General features: G+C 34.7%; 1 protein-coding gene across 1 annotated transcript in view; it reads right to left on the bottom strand.

The window, feature by feature from the left end:
- MRPS9 (mitochondrial ribosomal protein S9) overlaps positions 1 to 20,810 on the bottom strand; it is a 34,723-nt gene that overhangs the window by 5,472 nt on the left and 8,441 nt on the right. Inside the window, exons 3-7 of the mRNA XM_069770142.1 lie at positions 13,652 to 13,714; positions 13,526 to 13,556; positions 11,194 to 11,273; positions 4,743 to 4,825; positions 1,959 to 2,034 (exon numbers count right to left, since the gene is read on the bottom strand). Of these exons, the coding sequence (XP_069626243.1) occupies positions 1,959 to 2,034; positions 4,743 to 4,825; positions 11,194 to 11,273; positions 13,526 to 13,556; positions 13,652 to 13,714 (333 nt within the window). The remainder of the gene's footprint in view (positions 1 to 1,958; positions 2,035 to 4,742; positions 4,826 to 11,193; positions 11,274 to 13,525; positions 13,557 to 13,651; positions 13,715 to 20,810) is intronic.

Here is a 20,810-nt window from a genome sequence, read left to right as displayed (position 1 = left end):
GAAGTTTTCTTTACTTACAAGGTGTTATTAAAAATGTTTTTTCTTCCCCCTGTTACCAGAGTCTTCAGCATAAAATCAATACTTTTCTTGTAACCTAGCAATAGCCCCTGGAATTCTGACAACACTTAGAAAGCCACTTCTGTCTAACAATACGACACAGACATGTGGCTAAGCCTTTGAAGAGCAGAAATATAACAATACAAAAATTTTAAAATTATAGAGGCTATAGATGAAGAAAGCTTCCAACAGTTTTCACTTGCAGAGTGCAAAGGAAAAAAATATCAGTAGCTCTCATTTTGTTTAATAATGCAAACACCACAGAAAATTTTGTTGCAATGGCAAAATGTAAGAATTTGAGCAGTTAAGACAGGTAGCTCATACTGAGACATCTCAAACACATTTAAACAATGTTTGTTCCTATAGGCTGACGCTTTGTGGTTTTACATGTGAGAGGCCAGTACGTAAAAGGGTTCGGGTTTTGGGAGGGGGTTTTTTTTTTTTTGGTTTGTTTTGTTGGGGTTTTTTTGTTGTGGTGTTTTTTTGGTTTTGTTTTTTTTTTTTTAGTTTATTGTAGTCTACTTTTACACACGTAGAGTGTACAAAAACCAAGCAGTGAAGAACATCAAACTGTTTGGTTGTACAACTAGACCAGTTCCTGGCATCCTGAGAGGAAAAACAGCCACTCCAAATGCAGGAGCTACTGAAAACACTGAGGTCCTGCTCAGTGGTAACTGCTTCTATTGCGAGCAAGATAGAGGAAGTCTCTTGGGTATACCAGGATAGAGAATTCACAACAGCAATTTCCAACTTATGCTTACGGACCACAATCTGCTCGAGACCTTTTCACATCACCCATAGACAAGGAAGCCATCCCATGTTACTGTTCTGGATGACAAGTGAGCAAAGGGCATGTTTGCTGCTGCTGTGCTATTTTTGCAATGATGTTGTCCACAGGACAGAAGAGATTGAAGAACATGGTTTCTAGGTGAGAAAATACTTGGGATGCTCAGACAAACAGTGTTATATTCTCTGGTACTATCATATTCAAGCTTAAACTTCCAAAAGAAAAGTGAAGCTGGCCACATAGACTGAACCTGCTGTTACAAAATCTAATGTTATTTAGGGGACTGTAGAAAAAAAAAGCTCTGAGTGAGAAAAAAGCATACAGCTATCAGAATGAGAAGTCTTATTCCCAGAAATACATGTAAAGAAGGACTCCAAATCTAGACAGGGATACAGTTTTCAGATGCTGGGCAAACTGCAAAACCCTCCTCTCTCCCACCATACTGTGATATCAAGAAGAATATAACAAGAGATATCTCTATCAGACCACAGATCTACGTAGCTTTGTATCTTGTTTCTGATAATTGATTCTGTAACCAATCACTAAGAAAAAGGACTCCTCATTTCTGATCAGCCTTCTCTGTGATTTTTCTATCATTATCATGCCCTTCTTAAAATTAAATAATCAGAAACCCTGTGCAGGCTTACCATTACACAAATCCATCGTGTTTCACGTGTTGAACATTTACCCCTTCTCTACAATAAGCAACAGAGGTTCTAGCCCTGTCTGGTTTCCACCTGTAACTAGAATAAATGACTGTTTATTTCTATTATAAAGAGTTACTATACTCCATTCCTGACTACATAATTAGACAACAAGGAACAAGGGCTCTAGGCCTCAAAACGTTACCAGGAGAAAAACTAAACTATGTTGGTAAGAATGGAAAACCCTTAATAGTTCTGTACTGTGCTAGATAAAAAAAAGCGACACAGGTCACTTTTCAAAACATGAATGTGACAGTGCTGTGAGCATATACAGACTTCATGAGAAGGAAGAAAATTCTTTTGAAGAGCACCTGCTTCTACATAGTACCTTTTCAGTATCCAAAAATATACCCAGAATCCGTATTTTTAAGATACAACCCTCCTTAAGATTAGAGAGATTAATTACTTACATCATCATCTGACAGTTTTTCTAACAACATTTCTTCCAATTCAATCTTAGTCAGCCATCTGCTGCCAGCCAGGTTTCTGTTTAAAATATCACATATATTCTCCCTTTAATTAACCATGCAATTAGAGTTACATCACAAAGGACCACACATACAGTCAGTCTTCGTTCAGAAATACATTTTCCATTACAAATGAATACAAATCACATTCCTATAGTAAACATGAGAATGCCTACATTGATTTTAAAAGATCTGTCTTTTGAAAGGGATGGTAACTTCATGTACTGAGTTAACCACATGAAAATTATGAGTATCAGTTACACATTATTCATATTATTGAAGTCCGAGATTGAGCTAGAGTAATATTGTAATAGTAAGTGATCTTCCCCACAACTTAGGACTTAGTTTTAAAAACCTGCTGCTAGGGAAAATTTGGTTTACAAGCAGCAAAAGGAAAAAAAAAAAATCAAATGTTAAAATCAAATTCTAAAGTAACAGAATTTTACCTCTGGTCTTTACTTTTCTGATCAATGCAAAAAACTCCACTAGCAGTAAGCATAGTCAAAGTACTAATGCAGCAATGACACACTGTATTCTATCCACTGTGTAATCTTTACCTGCTCAGCACAGAAACTGCAGTGGTGATAGCAAAAGCAGAAATTTCTAAGAAAACAGCCTCATACGGAAATGCTAACACAAAAAACCCCCAATGTTTGAAATAAAGCTTTGTGAAATATGCATGATGTGACCAACTAAACAGAATGCCACCATAAACATACATGCCAACATTACCAGGTAAATTTAAGGCAAAGCTGTAACTAGCTTCTTACCTCTTCAGGTTATTTAGAAACAATATTAATGAATGTTTTCAGCAGCATTAAGGAAGCTGTGATTTAGAAAAGCACTCCTTCTGTAGGTGATTTTAAGTAATACTTCTTCTTAAGTATGTATTTTAATGCTTTTCTGAGTCAGGGCATAAGAAACATTTATTTAGAAACAATGCTGGTTTTCACAATAATTTTAAAATAAGTTTCCAATCCTGACAGACTCAAGTATATAATTGCATTTACATATTGCTACTGCCAGTGAAGTCAATGACATTTTTTACATGTGAAAAGCTATAAACTTAAAGTAGTTTAAGATCAGGTTCTAACTCTACAGTTAATATTACAGCATACATCCACAACAGATTATTTTCGGGGGGGGAACAGCCCCCAAAAAACAACCAAAACAGCTCTTCCCACTTACCCTTTACCTACACTTCGGAGGTAGATTATCCAGGCTAATCTCATAGGAAGTACCATATCCAGTGTGGAAAATAAGTCTCAGAAATCCTTCAAATTCTCTGAGCTTTTACAAACCTAACATAGAAAAAACCTTTCAACTCTGACTAGCTTTAGGTCATTTTTCACATCAGTAAATCCACTGGCTGAGCTCTGTAAGGAGTCAGGTTATTTTTCAGCAGCATACACCAAGAAACTAAATGCATTTTTTCTCGTCTGCTCAGAAGTTAACATGAATCTAAGATAAAACATTCTGTGGGTCATAGGACACTATTTATATCATGAAGAAACATGAACTTCTGTTATTTAAGAAATTGAAATAATCTCAGCAAATTAATCCTTTCTCTTCCTAACAAACAACAAATGGCTGAAATTAAGAAATGACAAACCAACATGATGTGCAACTGGAACAGCACATAAATCTGGCTAGAAAATACACAGCAAGAACAGAGATAAAAACAACTTGGACAGTGAAAAAGTAACTATACAGAAAAGGAGTAAATGTCAAAATCAAAACTTCCTAGCTGTATCCATTTCTTTTAAAGACTTGCTTAATTTAATATTCTAATAGATCATAAAATCCTTGCAAAAAAATCTCAAAATAGCAAATCAAGAATACAGCCTAAGAGAAACAAACAGTTCTTGAAGCAAATAGCCATTTCAAAGAAAATGCTGACTGTATGCACTAAGAAACTAACAACTGTAGCATCTCCCATAGCTGATTCTGGTTGACATGTATCTTTTCTGTCCAGTGGCTAACTAGCTGAAGAGCTTGCTGTGAGACGTTAAAGAAGAAAAAGAAGAGAAACTAAATTCAATTACTAATAATGGTGATATTTAAACAAATCCAACCAAATAAACTTTTCTAAAATCACTATAGTTTTTGATGATTTAGCTGTTCAAAGCCATTAGAAGAAGAAGAGTGAAATAAGTATTTTGATACTCTTCAAGTTAAATATTAGTAAGCAAAAAATATTCAGGAACTAAAATTAATGAAAGACTATTAAAAGAGCTCAGCTTCAGGCCTTAGGATTTTTCCAACAGATAAGCAACTTATTTGGAATTTTAAAAGGCCTTATGCTCTTATAAAGAGTTTACCTCCTTTTTCAAAAACCTTTAATAAAGAAATAATTAGAAAACTTCATATACAGAAACACAGAATCCTGGATATTCTCTACTTATTTTCAAATCACACTTCAGAACTTTTATATAGGAGAGAATATTAAAAAGATCTTGCAGGGAGAGATTAAAGAGGAAGGGAAATAGGTGAGGTTTCCCTATTTTAGCAGTCAGAAGTCAGCACTCTACAACGTACATACTACAGGTAAGACCTTTCAGTCTGAAATCACCATACAAATATTAGACAAGGAGTGGGGGAAAAGTCTGGAAATGTGTTTGTGGAATAAAAGGCAGGTAGGGTGGAGAACTACAAGAAGTGCCAAAACAACATATTGAAGCATTTTAAGAAAACTAGTATCAATATTCACTCTAACTGGAAGCTTACTTTTTTTCCTTCTGAGGACGGTGGTCTTGAGCTGCCAGTTGGTCTTGATATTTCTGAACATTCAGCAATTTTTCATATGTTTCCTAAAATGTATATGGAAAAAGTATTTAAATGCATTTTTCCATTTAATATTTAAATTTTGTTATTTAAAACACATGCTTATGTTGTTTTACTCTCCAAACACTTAAAACACAAAGGTCAGAAAACAAGCAGAGCTCTGACAATTAAAAAAAAAATATAGCAAGTTAAATCTAAACCAACAAACATTTAGGACAGTATATACAGTATTTTCACATGCAGTTCAAAGTAATTAATTTTGAATTCTGCTATTTTTATTCAACAGTGTTTGTTGCCTTCTTACATGTGCTTGTAAAAAAAAAATCAATTCTCAACTGTATACAGAAAAGTAACTGCATTTGTATAACAGATGTAACTCCAAAACATACTTCACAATAATTTCATCAGTGCAGCCACATTTTAGTTTGACTTCCTCAAAATACTGACAAGGCTTAAGATTGTAAATAATTTCATTCAGTTAGATTTTTGTACGTTTAGAGTGTCAGCTTTATTGGTGGTCTGTATCAGTCAGAACTCCCTCTTACCCAGGCACGTCTATAGGGACACACATAAAGTTGTACATTTACCATAATCAGAATTTCTGTTCTTTCAAACATTAGATATATTTACTCTGAATTTTCAGTATTTTTTTAAACAGTTTTCTCAAAATTCTTAGCTATGCTATTATTTTCAAACAATGCTGTGACAGAGATTTAACACTTCAGAAAGACAAAAGGAAAAAAATATTCCAAAAAGTCACACTGAACATATTACAGAAGAAACACACTTTTAATAAAGCATTTTTGGGTTTGGGGTTTGGGTTTTTTTTTCAGTTCATGAACTTTTGGAGACTATTTGATTCTAAAATATAACATCTAATATTCTAAATTACAACAGTGATTCAAATCACAAATTAAATAGGAGTATTTGTAGAATAATTATAAATGATATTGAAACAAAACAGGACTGTTGTATTACAACAAAGTACTCATATGCCAAATAATTTACTTCCATTAACAAGTGAAAATAGCAAGCTTATCATCACTTTCATATACCTTATTAATATAATGAGTTTTAGCAAATACTAGAGAGAAACTACAGTGTAAGAATTAGTGCGGACAAGGAACAATGGTTGGAGTTTTTTTTCTTTGTATTACTTACAAAAAAACAGTGAAAGAAGCAATGTGAGACAGCTCTGTATTGTCAGAAATTAACCAATGAAATACTAGTTCTTAACGTAATACTGGAATTTGCAACAGGATGCAATGAAATTTCAGCAACAGTTCACATTTAAAAAAAAACCAAAACAAAACCCCCTTGCTTAGTTATAAATACCCACTGTTCAAACTGATTTATCCACTAATATAAACACATCCACACCTATACTAAAAATATTTGTACTTAAAATGTATGAACTAAGAACAGACTGTTATCTGAGCTGCGCTCAAAGCATTTAAATCGGGACAATTCACTGAAGTCTCTGATGCAGGTCATTGGTGACATTTTTAACAGCACAGTGGAACTGAAGTATTTTTGGAGTAACTCCACAGTGTAAAATCCTGAAGTACAAAATTGTCTGCTTTTCTGAGACAGCGTAAGAACTCATACATTATACTAGTATGCCTTTCAGAAATCCTTCATTTTTGATAGAGATCAGATAGGAACTAGGAAAATTTTTCAGAAAAATTTTCCATTTATTTTCAAACACAGGAAGCATCATATAAAAGAGCACAACAAATCATATTTTCAAATATTTCCGAACCTCACAAATATATCTGTAGATCTCTAAGATAAAAAGATATCGTAGCACTACTTTGGGCAAGATTCACATTGCATCACTAATAATCTTAATGGCTCCATTCAGAGCTGACTATTAGGCTGCACAAAATATTGACTATACATTAAAAGTACAGCCATGGTTTGTGTTAGAGGGCATGAGATGTGCCTGACACCAAGCAATGTTTAGGCATCTGTAGTTAGACATGAGAAAGAATCGGTATGGAAGCTTCTGCTCTGGGCTGTAGAGGGAGGGAAGAGAAGGGGAAGCAGGGCTGCGGCTGCCCCTCCGCCATCTGGGGAAAGCTCATTTGGTACAGGCTTACAGATTCCTGGGAGCTCCATGAGTTTCTACGTTTGGAAAAAGTCAAACCAGACACAAAGAAGATATTTTGGTGTTAGGTGATGAGAGGAGGTACTGGGTTACTCGGTCTTATAAATGTGTAAGGAGGCTTTTCGCTTTACTGCTAGCCTCTCAGCTTACCTCGCGCCTTTGTAAGGCACAGTGTCACCTTCCCACCTGGCAAAAGCAGTCTCCAGTCTGCCTCCTCAGGAATACCCATCATCCTCACTACGCTCTGGCATATACTCTTAGGTATTGGAATGGTCAGCAAAAAAAAAATACATGAACCAGGAGCTCAACAAAAACACAACTATATCACAGTTCTTAAAAAAAGGGCAGGGGGAGGGAATCACAGTTGTCACCTTAGGACAGACTGACTATGGTCAGAATTGCTTCTAAACAGCAACTGAAGTATTTTCAGGTAACATGACACAAGTTAAAGGAAGACTTAAGGATTTTGCCATCATATTCAGAAACTACTGATAAACACGGGCAAATAAAATGAGATATGGGTTGCCACCCACTAGTTTTTAGCCTCAGAAATTCATTGTTACAATGACAAAGAAAGCTTTACAACAGCTGGAACAGTAAGATTTTCCCAAAGACCCTCCCTAGGTATTCCCAAAGAACACCAACACTCCACAGCCTGTTTAAGTTCTAAGAATGTGCACTTCTAAGAATTCAAATGATCTCTTTACACTGTTCCGGTTAAATTACAGTAATCATGTCCATTCATACAAAGAACCCTTTACACAGGAGATGAAGTCAAACGACATTAAAAAGTGGTATTTTAAAATACTTCCAAGTGTAAGAGAAACACTAAATATAATTTCCTGCGTATTTCTGGCAATGAAAGTGGACTTGCGTCTCTTCAGAAACAAAATTTTGGTCTGAAGTACTAAAAAAAATTAATGCATCTATTTAATCATCTCTCTGCAGAGAGATTAAGTCAACAGAGTAAAAGAACCACTCACATATGAAGTAAAGTGAGCCTTTGCAAAATCAGGAATCACATGTAATGCCCAATAATTTATCCAACAAATCTTCACTCCCCAACGGCTAAAGCAAGCTTCTGAAGACACACTTGCTTTTTCAAAGCTGGCAGGTGAAGGTTTTACTAATCACTTCAGGATTCAATAGTCCAATTCATGAATGTACACATCTGTGTGTCTTGTAAACTCAGCTATTACACAATCAAAACAGCTGATTTTACAAGATTGGCAATGTACTGAGACACTTCCATTTCTAGTAGAGAGATCAAATTTCACATCTCTACAAGGATGCTCTCTTCTAAAATAAAAAAAAATTATATTCTTATTTTACCCTGCATAAAAAAATTTTAGGGAAGAAATTAGCAAATGCAACCCGAGAAGGAGAGATTTTTACGGGGAAAAAAAATTTAATTTTAACGTTTTGGTTAAAATGGGCTGCAGAGCCCACATTTTACATCATAGTTTGCATTTCTCTTTGCTTATGTGGTTTTGACTTCAGCATATACTTTGGGGGTTTTTAGGTTCTGTTTTTTTAAGAGTTACACTGTTCTATTGTTAGAGCATTTACCTCTGATCTACAACCTCTGATAATTCTAAAAAAGTACAAGAAGCATGACAGAATGGTATGAAGAGACCATTCTGTCTTGTTCTGCACATTACAAAAATATGCTATTACTCTGAAAAACTTTTAAGTTAAATGATGATCAAATATACTATCAACTGTTTGTGAAATGGTGTTTCATGCAAGAAACATTCTTTCATGTATCAGAAGAAAAAAAAAATTGTTTCTTTCCCTACAGCTAAACTTTATTCAACAGGCAGAACAAAGACAACAATGGAGTATAAAGCAAATACCCTTTATGAAAGTTCATTTAATATTCAAGTCATAACAACACATATATTGGCAGTTATAATACATGCAAATATACAGTTTATTTTTAGTAAGTGGACAATATTATTTATTAGCATTAACTAAACAAATAATGCTGCAACCAGTTATATTACTAACAATTAATAAAATTCAAGTTCCACATGAGTTATGTAGTAATTAATGGCATACAAGTTTAAGCTAAATACTATGTTTATCCGATTTATTAGACTTAATGTAGCAATTTAAAGGACATCCTCAAATGGGATTGATTACTTAGACAGTATTAACATACAACCCCTTTTTTTTTCCCCTAGCCAAATTAATTAGCTTTGAGACTTAAAAATACATTTTCTTAAATACACATTAGTCTAATAGGAGGTTAAAACAATGTTGGGAATTTCATGCAGATTTCAGCTTTCATTTGGCTGACAAAAAAAATCTCCTGTTAAACCTCACTTAACGGATTTAGGTTTATAGAAGCCTACTTAATGAAAATATTCAGAAACAGTCAAAGAACACTCAAGTATCCTATACTAATGAAAAATGCATTTGTCAAACCGATTTGTTTTAAGGTGGTTGCCACACTTAGAAACAAGATGCACGCTATTCTTTTAGAGATTTCCAAGGCAAGCTTGCATACTGTTTCTAACTGCTAGGAAGAGCTAAAAATAAACTTATGCTCCTTGTAAAATTTGTAATTTCTTCATTATGATGGAATGCAACAAAACATCTTGCCCTTGGGTTGCTCTGTTTCAGCCAAAACAAATGCAAATGGCTTGTCAGATGACAGCTGTTTGATAAGGCTCCTCTACAAGACCTGCATGCTTTACTTTTTTCCGTGAAACTTGGGATGAAAGGCAGAAGGCAGGAAGAGAATTAATGTAGCATACAGTCTAAAGGCAATGCTACAACCGTGATTAAGTAGAAAAGTTAAAAGGCACAGATTTTCCACAGCCTCGCTGCGTGCAACCCATCCGTGTAACAAGTTGACAGGCCTAGCGCGTCAGCTCCATCATCCTCTCCGACAGCTAAAACGCAGCATTGCATCCCTTTTCAGAGAAAATTTGCGTCTGCACCATGAAGCGTTGTACATTATTTCTTAGCACTGCAGGGGGCTCAAGTCCATATGGAACCTTCACAAATATTACCACAGATCAAACCAGCGGCGTTTCGAGGCAGATTTGACATACCTATTTAAATGAACAGCAGGGGTCCTCGGGCTGCCTCAGGCTGTGCAGGAGAAAACCTCTGTGGAAAGCCTATGCTGCAGCTCCATTACTCAGCAAAGACACACTCTACATTTATCATTCATTTCATTTCTGCCAGGGCAAGAAGCTCATTTGCCCAAGGTCAACAACAAAAAAAAAAAGGGGGGGTGTGGGGTGTGTTTTTTATTCTCCCAAAGAAATAAATGTACCTGACAAGTGGGGATTTTGTCCTTTGGGTATGTAGAACGCAAATAAATATCAGATAATTCTAATAAAAACACTACGCTCGGTAAAGCTGTGCACCGAATTTGATAACATAAAATTTTTTTTGGACAACAGACTAACCATAGAACTAACTTTTTAAGACTATTTAATGAGGAAACAAAATCTGACATGATTGTCCAATTAAATATTTCTGCATACATTATTAATGCTTTTGTCTTCTCTAAGTACATGTAAGAAAAATGCACATCTTTATATAAACTCTTCTAAAGACATAGATAATGCTTGCATCACTGATGGTCATAGATATGAAACGTCTGTTCATAATCCATGTTAAGACTCAGGGTCTAGCGATGTTCTGTTAGATACAGCTTTTTTCATAAAGAGATGCAGATCCTTTACTCCTGGAACCATACTAGTCAGAAAAAGCCTTAAGTTTGCATGAATGGAACAGTCTTCGAAAAATCAATTAAGCAGTTTAAATGCAAATTTTCTTCACACTAAATGTCAGCACAAATAACATTTCCTATAGCTTTGCCCTTCAAGGGGAAGGAAAAAAAAACCCACACAACCACTATTTTTTATTCTACAATGAATTTTCCTAGAACTAGCCATTTTTGTTGTATATGCATTCTCCACTACTAACCAGATACAGCCTATAAGAAAGCATTCAATAGTCAATGAACAGTCAAATGAATAGTCAGTTTGAATAGTCAAACCCAGTGCATAGCCAAAATTGTAAAATAAACCAAAAATCAAAGCAAGAACTATTATGTAGTCTGTTCTCTTAAATGTGACATAAAAATGCCCCCAATAATGGATATTGTGACATAAATATATACAGTGCATTTAGCTTCAGTGGTGATATTATGGCCTACTGCAAAAACATGAGTAAACTCAGGTGCTCCTGATACACATCTCTACAGTAACAGGTACTTGACTGGGAGCTAACATTATTTATTACAGATTATAACATACTTACATGCATTAATGAATAATATGACTGCTTGCCAGTATAAAAGAGAAAGTGAAATGGTCGGCCATCTTCTCCCCACTGGATTTCTAATGAAAAGCAAGATTAGACAAGAAAGCAATATACACTCACTAAAACAAAATCCCTTGTATTTAATTGCAGTTATAAACCTCTTTCATAATACTGATTCCCTTTTTAAATATCAGAGAACAAAGACATTTTACGGGTGCTCAACCTGTCTGAAAATCTAATGATTTAGACTACCGTGTTAAAAACCAATCTCCATCTGCAATTATAACCAAATATTTAATAATATTTCTAAATATCATTTAACATGAGGGAATCCCTCATGTACATCTTAAATAAACTTTCAAAGACTGTACAGTTGGTATTACAGATAGAAGTATCCGTTTTAGAATAGGTAAAGTACAAATTGAGACAACTGAAATTTACATAATGATTGTGAAAGATTAACAGCTCTGGAAAACAGTGCATTAAACCCAGAGCAAATTTTTTATTAATATAATATGTCTAAACTAAACTAAGTACCAATTGCCTTTTGTGCGTAACAACTGTATTCAGAACTTGGGTGATTTTAGGACTTGTTCAGGTTGGTACGTTTGGAATATTTAAATAAAAAGACCTATGCTATAATTAGTTCAGCAAGAAAACATATGTTCCATATAATTCAGCACATCCAGTTTATTTTATTCATTAAAAGATGTTACTTAAGGACAAATAAATTTCAACTTCGGAAAAAAAAATCAAACAAATATAACATGACAAAGATCTTTTCCAAATAAAGTGACAAAAATTAAAACCTGAGAACTTTTTACAAATTAAACTGTAGAGAAACTCCCAGCTATATTATTCAGTGAAGTTCAAACGAAACTATCTATAAGCTATAGAGAAAGACAAGACTCAAAGAACCTGTCTGATAAGCACGATATATATTGCATTGGAACATTAAGACATAATATCGCAGAAGTTGAATGTAAAGATGCAAAACTTACTAGAACAGAAGGAATACAGGGGGCTTTTACCCACACACACTACTAATGAATGTGTGAATTTCCATGTATGCAGCTGTGAAAGCATATTTTGTTGAAATTACTGTTCAGGGAACATTCTGAAGTATAAATTTACATTTCTGTACTTCAAAGTTATCAAAGACATAATGCATAGACAAGACAAAGCTGCTTTAAAAGAGATACTTATTGAAAGTGTTATTTTTAGATGTAAATAAAGATACACGTTTATACTAATTAGTTTTTACACTCCTCAGGACACAGCTAGCATTTCAAAGATTTCTTTAGTCCTGAAAGCATACAGAATAGTAGCTTAGTTTTGCAAGAAAACAGCCCTTGGATTTTTAAATTGCATAATGATTAACTCTCTCCTACCCTTTCGCTTTCTACTTTACAATACTGTGAAGTACAAAATAATGTATGATACCATTTGAAAGCTGAAATCCAAGATTTCAGATAATTTAGGCAGCTTTCTAAAAGACACACAATCAAGTATCAATTAATTCCAGGAACAGGAAAAGGACGGACGGAAAATAAGATTTTGCTGATGATCGGAAGTGTCCATGTGGGACTCGATAGCCCAGCGAATGTAGAATTTCACACCCATGCTACTAGTTCATACTAAACCTGAGTCAGAAGTGGACAACAGGTTTTGACATATCTTTTATTTATTCTACGTAAGATTAATCTGGCAATTTCAGTGGAGTTCTCGCTGACAACATATTGGCATATCACTGACAACCAGGACTTCATAAGGTGTCTCAAGAGCAAGACCAAAGACAGCATGGACATAAGCACAGAGTTAGGACTTTCAGGTCAAAACTGAGACATGATTGGGAGAGTTTCCACTCTCTCTATTCTGTCAACTGGTAATTGCAAAGCTGTAACTTCTAAGCTTTTAGAGCAATGAAGTTACCAGGAAAACTTTTGGTTTTAAATAGTATTAATGAATATTTTATGGGCAAGATAGACAGCTCTGACAAAAAGCTACTGAATTCAACAAAAGGTTTTCACATGACTTCAACAGATTCCGCACGTCATCCTACCTATTGTTTATTTTTAAACAATGAAAAACATTTATCTATAGTCAGTTAACAAGATGTCTGAAAAGACCACTGGTTTTCCAGAATCCAGTAGTATTTTTTTATCCTAAACACTAGAATATCAGATCAAGCTTTTACTGCTCATGTCTTAGCGGTTATTAGAAACATGGGGAAAAAAGTAAATCTGTGAAAATAAGGAATTCTACATATGCAAAAACTCTAATACTTAGAAATAATAAAAATAAATGAAAAAAATCTATGAACACTTACTCCTCTGCTCTGGAAAAATTTCAGTAGGATGCTGTAAATAAATAAACAAACAAATATCAGCAAAAGGAAAAAGTTACTTAAGATATCCTGCTACAGTTATTCAGAAATGCAACAAAAAATTCCTACCTTCATCATGGGCCTGGCTTGTTTGTCAAATAAGCCAGAAGGAAAGAGATAGGCAACAGCTCTCTAAAAACAAAAAGAGAGATAATATATGTAATTTCTTTTTCACAAAAGCATCATCAAATCATGTCTTAGGTACTTTCTTGTAGAGAAAAACAGTGCAACTTCTGTACAGCAAGCAACCAAATCAGTAAGAAAGAGTGCAGCATACATGTGCTGAGAAGAAAAGCAGATCATTTCCTCAGGAATCCTCAGGGAAAGTAAAACCTCATTCTGAAGGCTATACTCTACTATATTAGTATGAGTGAACTTTCTTCTGCAAAGTTTAGTTTTTATGGCATACATTTATCATAACTTAGTAGAACTACTCAAGTGCAAAGACCACCTTTATACACAGTGATTTTCCCCTAAAATTTCAAGTGCTGCGACTTCTAGAGGAAACATTTATCTTTCTGAAAAATATCAGTGCTTGTTAACAGTGCCTACTGACAGACATGGAAATTTTATTTAAAGCAACTGGACAAAGCAAAGTCTTACACATTTAGAATCCCAGTTTCTACAGACATTTCCTCAAGTCTAAAAGCAATGTTTGTTGTGGCAGTAGAAGGTATTTTACATAGCCTAAATAAGCATTTCATTGATCACTGCATTTGGAAACAAATGTGAGTCACTACAATCTTCGCTGAACTTGAACTAATTGCTTAGAAAAGAAAGACTCTTAAATGCCATCTTTCTTCTCCTTAGATACCTACGGGTTTGCTAAAACAGTTTAGAAAAATGTGTGACATTCATTACATACTCATTGTTTCCCACTGTTTTCACTAAGTACAAGGTACATCATTTGCTTTTACTTACCCTACTTAATATCCACCACTATTCATGTGATGTATGAAGTTATTATTTGCCTCCAACAAATAAAGCAGGTACACCAATATTCCAAATAATTTGGCAAAATATAAGGCAAAGCACCTTACAAGGTTAAGTCTAATGACACGCATTTCTGTTCAACATCATCTTACTCTCCCTCTTCAATGTAACTGAAACATAATTTAATAAAACAAAAATATGTATTTATGAGAGCTGTTTATTTCCATTTGGTTTTAAAAACAAAACAGAAAAATGTAGCCATCAAAACCCCCCAGATGTAGGGGTTTGGCAAGCGTAGCCAACTTCAGACAGTGGGTAGCAGAGCTTAAGACAGAACTCTTGTGCTTGTACAGTAACATGGACTAACCAAATAAACCCCTCTGGCAGCGCTCTTGCTTATATTTCCATTAGACAGTACGGAAAAGTAGAATTACAATAAAATCAGAGTTTAAAATCTTCTCTTAAGAAGAACAGCTCTTTGTTAGTTAGGCTACCTCAGGGCTATTACTTGCTGATAATTTTTTCCATGGGCATGGAGTGGTTTGTCAGTGCTTCAACTGATTTAATATGCATGGAGTGTAAAAAGACCTAACCTATTACTTTCATTAATCCCCTACTGGCATTCTGAACAGAAATTTTGAGAATTCTGAAGCAACCAAAAGGCTTAACTTGATTTTATGAAATGGTAATTTTGTTTCTCTTAGTGACTACTGTATTCCCATTTGTTAGTCAATGGGCATTTTATGCATATACACAGTAGGTGAACACCTATTTATGAACAAATGGGGATTAATTATGATGACAATAGAGATCTGCTGTGAGCCAAATGATGTTAAACAAACACCTTATATAATATATTAAAAGAATTTATTACAGGATACTGAGACTGGCTGTGTGTGTACTTAAGACAGTCTTTATACAAGCATTTCCAGAATCTCAGTCAAAACAGTTACTGTAACTATGACACCTTAATAAATGCCAAATATAACAATTTAACATTTATAATGAAGAGAGCGGCTACCATCTGAGACCTACTTCTAGAAAGTTTACTTTATATTGCTTGAGGGTATACTCATGTCTTTCACACTAAAGCATAAAAAAGCCTGCATTAAGAAATCCCAACATCTACTTTCAGCTCTCCACACAACAACTAGCCAAATAATAATAGTTCACTTCATAAGTTTGCTTTTTTGTTGTTCCAAAATGGAAAGAAATAGAGTCTTCCTACCTTATCCCTTTTTATGGAAATGCAGTCAAGGATGAGGTATTTGTCTTTACATCCTGTCAGGAACTATCCTGGGATGCAACAGACTCCAGTTCAACTTCATTCAGAAGTTTCTTCTTAAATAGCTGTGTCCTCAGACTGTACTTTTAGCAACTACATAGCAAGTCAGTCTGCCTCTCAGAAACTTCATTTATAGAAGCTGATTTTTTCTATGCAAATGTTTCAGTTATGTAGAAAAGGAGTACTTTGGAAAAACTGTGATTCTCAACACTTATGTGTACTAGCAATAAAATAAGATGGTGGATCAACCTTAGGAATGACATCAGAATTAGTCTCTCCAAACTGCAGCTGGAACACATAAATAACAATGAAGTATTTTCCTGAAATCTTTTGACAATGTCTTCAGATTTGGAACACAGGCTTCCTTTCAGGAATCTCCATGTCTTGAGTCAAAATTCTGGAGAATTAGCTGCACATTCTGCATTTTCCTGAACATCCAAAAAAGCAGGTGAAAGTCCCTCTTGAAACTTTAATCAAGGTTTAAACGCTAGCAGTAAAGTTCCCAAGAAACCTTTTCTATTTAACTGCAGTTTTCCATTCCAGGAGTGGTTTTTAGCTTAAGGGTCACAGCCCAATCTTTCTTCTAGTGCTTAATTTCACTTGAACTCTACATGAGAAAGGAACTGTCGTGCTGAATATGACCAAGAACTACTCTCTTCAGGCCATTATTTCAGCTATACAAGATTCATTCACCCTACTGTAGCCTCCACAGGTTCTGGGCTGCCATTTCACAATTCTGTTTGTTAAATCACACTGTTGCCATTGTCTTTGGAAACAAAACCCAACTTTCTAAAAAAGAAACATCCATAATTATTTTCAGCAGAAGCATGATTAAAAATCCTGGACCCTAGTAACACAGTGGTGTTTCCAAAATTATTATATACACTACTGGAAAAAGGTGGAATGGGTACAGGCTGCTTCTGCTATGAGTTACTAAAAAAAAAATTTAGCCATTTCCTTCAGGATTTGAAAGTGTTTGTTTTCAAACTCTACTGTTGATCCACACAGCAAAAAAACCCACCCAGTAGTCACACCTTCAAAAATAGCAAATCATAATGAATACATATTAGTAACAAGATGGTTTACATCAGACATTTCTTAAACTGTGTTGGTAAACTTAACATTCCTGTAACAAATGAAAAGGAATCCTGTTATATCATCCCTGCTGAGGGACCGAATAATTCAATATACTGCCCAGAGGACCACGATGTCTTTCACTTGCAGCTATAAGTTTGAATTCAAGCCAGTTGGAATAATGAAAAGAAGCTTCCATCGCTATAAAAAAAAAAATCGTATTTGGCAGTCTTTCAGACATGCAAACCAATTCATTAAATAATCTGTCCAGCACTGCATGTGGCATGTTGTGCCAATTCAGCATACCTGCCACACCTTCATTTTTCCCTCTTCATTGTGCATGTTGCACATGCTGACTTCTGATCCTCCTTCCCTTCATATTTATCTACAAGCCAAGAAGTTTTGTTTGCTCACTTGCTCAAACGTCAGAGACTAACTCTGAATCAAACAAGTTCAGCTGGGTCAGTAAGGGTTAATTTTTTTTAAAATGTCTTAAGAAATTAAGAATTCAATACTTTAATTCAAAGAGTTCACTGAATCATACTGGGATAGGGGAAGGAGACTGAAAACAGTTCAGTCCTTAAATAACCTGCCATAAGTAGGAGAGGTTTGGCAGGGCAAATTGATCTTGCCCAAGTGTCTTCCCACACTTTTGTTGAATCTACAGCTCAAACACAAAACATTCCACTAATTTTCATTGCTCAAATCACGTGCAAAGATAGTTATCTAAGTAACATCCCATGAGGAAAGGTATTTTGTAGAAAACAAGGAAAGAAAAACAAAAAAAAAAAAAAAAATTTAAAACTTCCACCCTGGATTCCCTTGCAGCAGCACCCTTTTAGGCAGAGGGCTCAAGAATCCAGCTCATTCCTTTTTAAATATATATGACATTTTAATCATCAAAACACTGAGGTTAGAAGTGACACTTTATGCTGTAATGTTTTAATGAAATGCTTAAGCGATAGCTGTTTCAGCTTCTTCTCAACTTGATCACACGAGAGCCACTTCCCTTCTTAAACCTTGCCTCTTGATTCACATTTAGCCACTGTACTTCAGCATTTCTCAGACTGAGATGTTTGCTGGAACAGCTGTTTTTGCTTCTAATCAACACTAGCAGTATTCTTTAAGTTTTCAGCTTCCAAAATCCAGAATATTTGGGGCAGAACCAGGAATGAATGAACCAAAAATGGGATGTGAAATGTTAACTCTGAAATAGTTTTTTTATTTAACAAAATGAAAAAGATTAAAAAAAAATCACAGTGACACACCTAAGTTTACCTTGTAAAACAAAATCCTCCTCTAACAACTAACTACTACAATTTATTGAAACCACCCCAGTCATTTGTTGCTGTTTATCTAAAGCTGAATTCTAGCTGGGATAGAAAGAAATTTCAAGTTCACAGTGATATAACATTTTAACCCCATCACTTGGAAAAAAAAAACCCAACACAACCCACTAGCATTATATGAAAAAAACCCACCTTCTTTTAATATTACATTATTTTTATACTAACTAATCATTTTCAAAACAAAAATTCATGTCTTGTCCAGAGCTTGCAGAGCAAAAAAAAAAAGCCAAAAACCTGTTGTAAGAAACAGTCATTATTTCTATCTTCATTTCAGCTTTTCAAAACACTGAACAGTATTAAAGAGAGTAAAAAAAAAAATACAGCAGTCATCAGCTCAGATGGACTTTGATGCAAAAGTAAGAAAATACTGATGCAGAGTTTGGCTCCACTGGAAAAAAAAGTTGAAAAAAGCATTCTAGCTTCAGCTATTTAAAAAACAATACAAAATCCAATATTTCTTGGGAGGACAATGCTGAACAACACACTCTTCTCGCAGACAATAGAAAGTTCAGAAATGCATTTTGTTCTGAATAATGTTTCTGACATTTCACATATGCCAATATTCACTCATTTCTAACACTCTGCATTGCTAAAATTTGAATGTTTAGAAATCAGATGTGCTGAGCCACTTTTAAAAGCAACTGAATACAACCTATTTTTCATTAAAGTCATCTTAATTCATTGAAACAAACTTCATTCCTCATAGGGTATAGTTTATCCACATTTAACCTTTTCATAGTTAAAAACGTTACTGGTACTTTTGCAACAATATATATGCTAGTGAAGATAAACATATATTTTAGATTCAAATTATTCCATCTGCTTGAGAACAATCTATTAGGTCATAAGGCAGACGACAAGAGAAAATCAACATAGTTCTCTAGTTTTTGAGTTTTACTAACTCTTATGGGGAAAGAGTATTGCTTTATGATGAGCTCATATCTGGGAGAGCATTTAGTGACTGCATAAAAATGAATAATAAAAATACTGACATATAAATAGGTCATGAAGATTAAGATGCTTTTCTTGTATTAATCTTACTTAGATTTCTGGGCTTTAAAGTAGAATATCACAGAACTGACAGTGGAAAATGAAGGTGGGCTGTTTACTACAACCATAAGTTAAAGTTAAATCACAAAATAAAAGGATTACAGACTCAACTGGGGAAAAGCACTAGGTCAGGACTGCAATCTCTATTAATTAGGTATCCCAGCTGGGCAGTGGGTATGCAGCTGTTAACTTGATCAATGACTTACCTAAATGTCATCTCTACTGATTCGCTTATAAATTACTAGCAAGTGAGACTAATGTACAGGTGCTAATTTATTTAAACTGTTCTCTGCAGTTCTACATAGCTTTATAAACTGCATCTGGCACCTAATGTTAGCTGTCAGTTGTACTTAGACATGCCTGTCCTAACGACTCTGTTCATTAGAAATGAGCACAAATTATGAAATATTGTGAAAAATGATACATCAAATGGAATGGGCAAAGCAAATCAATTAGAAAAACTTCATAGCACATATTCACACATAGGAGAATAAAACATCCTAGCTACAGAGTGAGGTCTATAATACCAATTAAAAAGCAATTGGTAGACTTCTGCAGAGTTATATATCAATTTGCTGGATTTTTTTTTTTCTCCTCCAGAAATACAGTTGTAATGCACAGCTTAACATTTCATTCCTAAATAAAAGCATCAGTAAGAGGCAATTCTGCTTCCACAACATCCAGAAGGATTAGCAAGTAAGTCAACTTATTTTCCTGTTCAAAACTTCACAAGGTTTAGCTTTTATTAAACTATACCTAAAACTCCAGTGAAGGACAGAATCCTATGATGTCTATTTTTGAAATACACTGCACAGACTGATTAACAGTAGAAGACACGGTGGTATATAAGCACTCATCAGAAAGAATTATTACTGTTCGAAATGTAAAGCTTGATAATTCTCCTGCCAGTGCTTAAGCAGCTTTTATATTTTTATAACAGAAATTTAATTATGCATAGCAGACACTATTACACACTCTAAGTATTTTCCAACACCTGATGGAATATGAAGAAATCAAACATGTACCACAGATACTTGGTATCACTAAACAAAACACTACTCTTTTGGCTGCACTTCTCCCCCTTCTCAAAAACAGTCTGCAAAGCAGTCCCATACACGTCACCTGCACTGTATTTGTAAGAGCTAATTACCAGAATGAATCTGCTTTTACTAATGATGGAGCTCAGTTAAGTTTGTGCAAATGATCATAGTGTTGTGGATTCATAAAGAAGGAACCACTACTTAGATATGGTCATTTTCCATTTCTTGCAGTCTTGCTGTCTGTAAGCCTTCCCCCTAGACCCTCTCAAGGAAGGAAGCCAGACTGCAGATTAATGCACTCTCCTACCATTAACCTTTCAGGCAAACAAACTGAACTATTAGCATCATCGTCATACTGTACTAACATGGGAGGTATTCTGGTGGCAGGTCTGTGCATGAATACTTTACAAGAAAGTAACTCAAAAAGATAAAGGTCATTACAGGCAAGAAAAACCATCTGAAAAATACAGGAAAAGGAAATCCTATAGTCTGTACAG

This window comes from Haliaeetus albicilla, chromosome 25, assembly GCF_947461875.1.
Source record: "Haliaeetus albicilla chromosome 25, bHalAlb1.1, whole genome shotgun sequence".
Classification (NCBI taxonomy): domain Eukaryota; kingdom Metazoa; phylum Chordata; class Aves; order Accipitriformes; family Accipitridae; genus Haliaeetus; species Haliaeetus albicilla.
The sequence above is the reverse complement of the archived record's forward strand: the minus strand, read 5'-3'. Positions and strand labels throughout refer to the sequence as shown.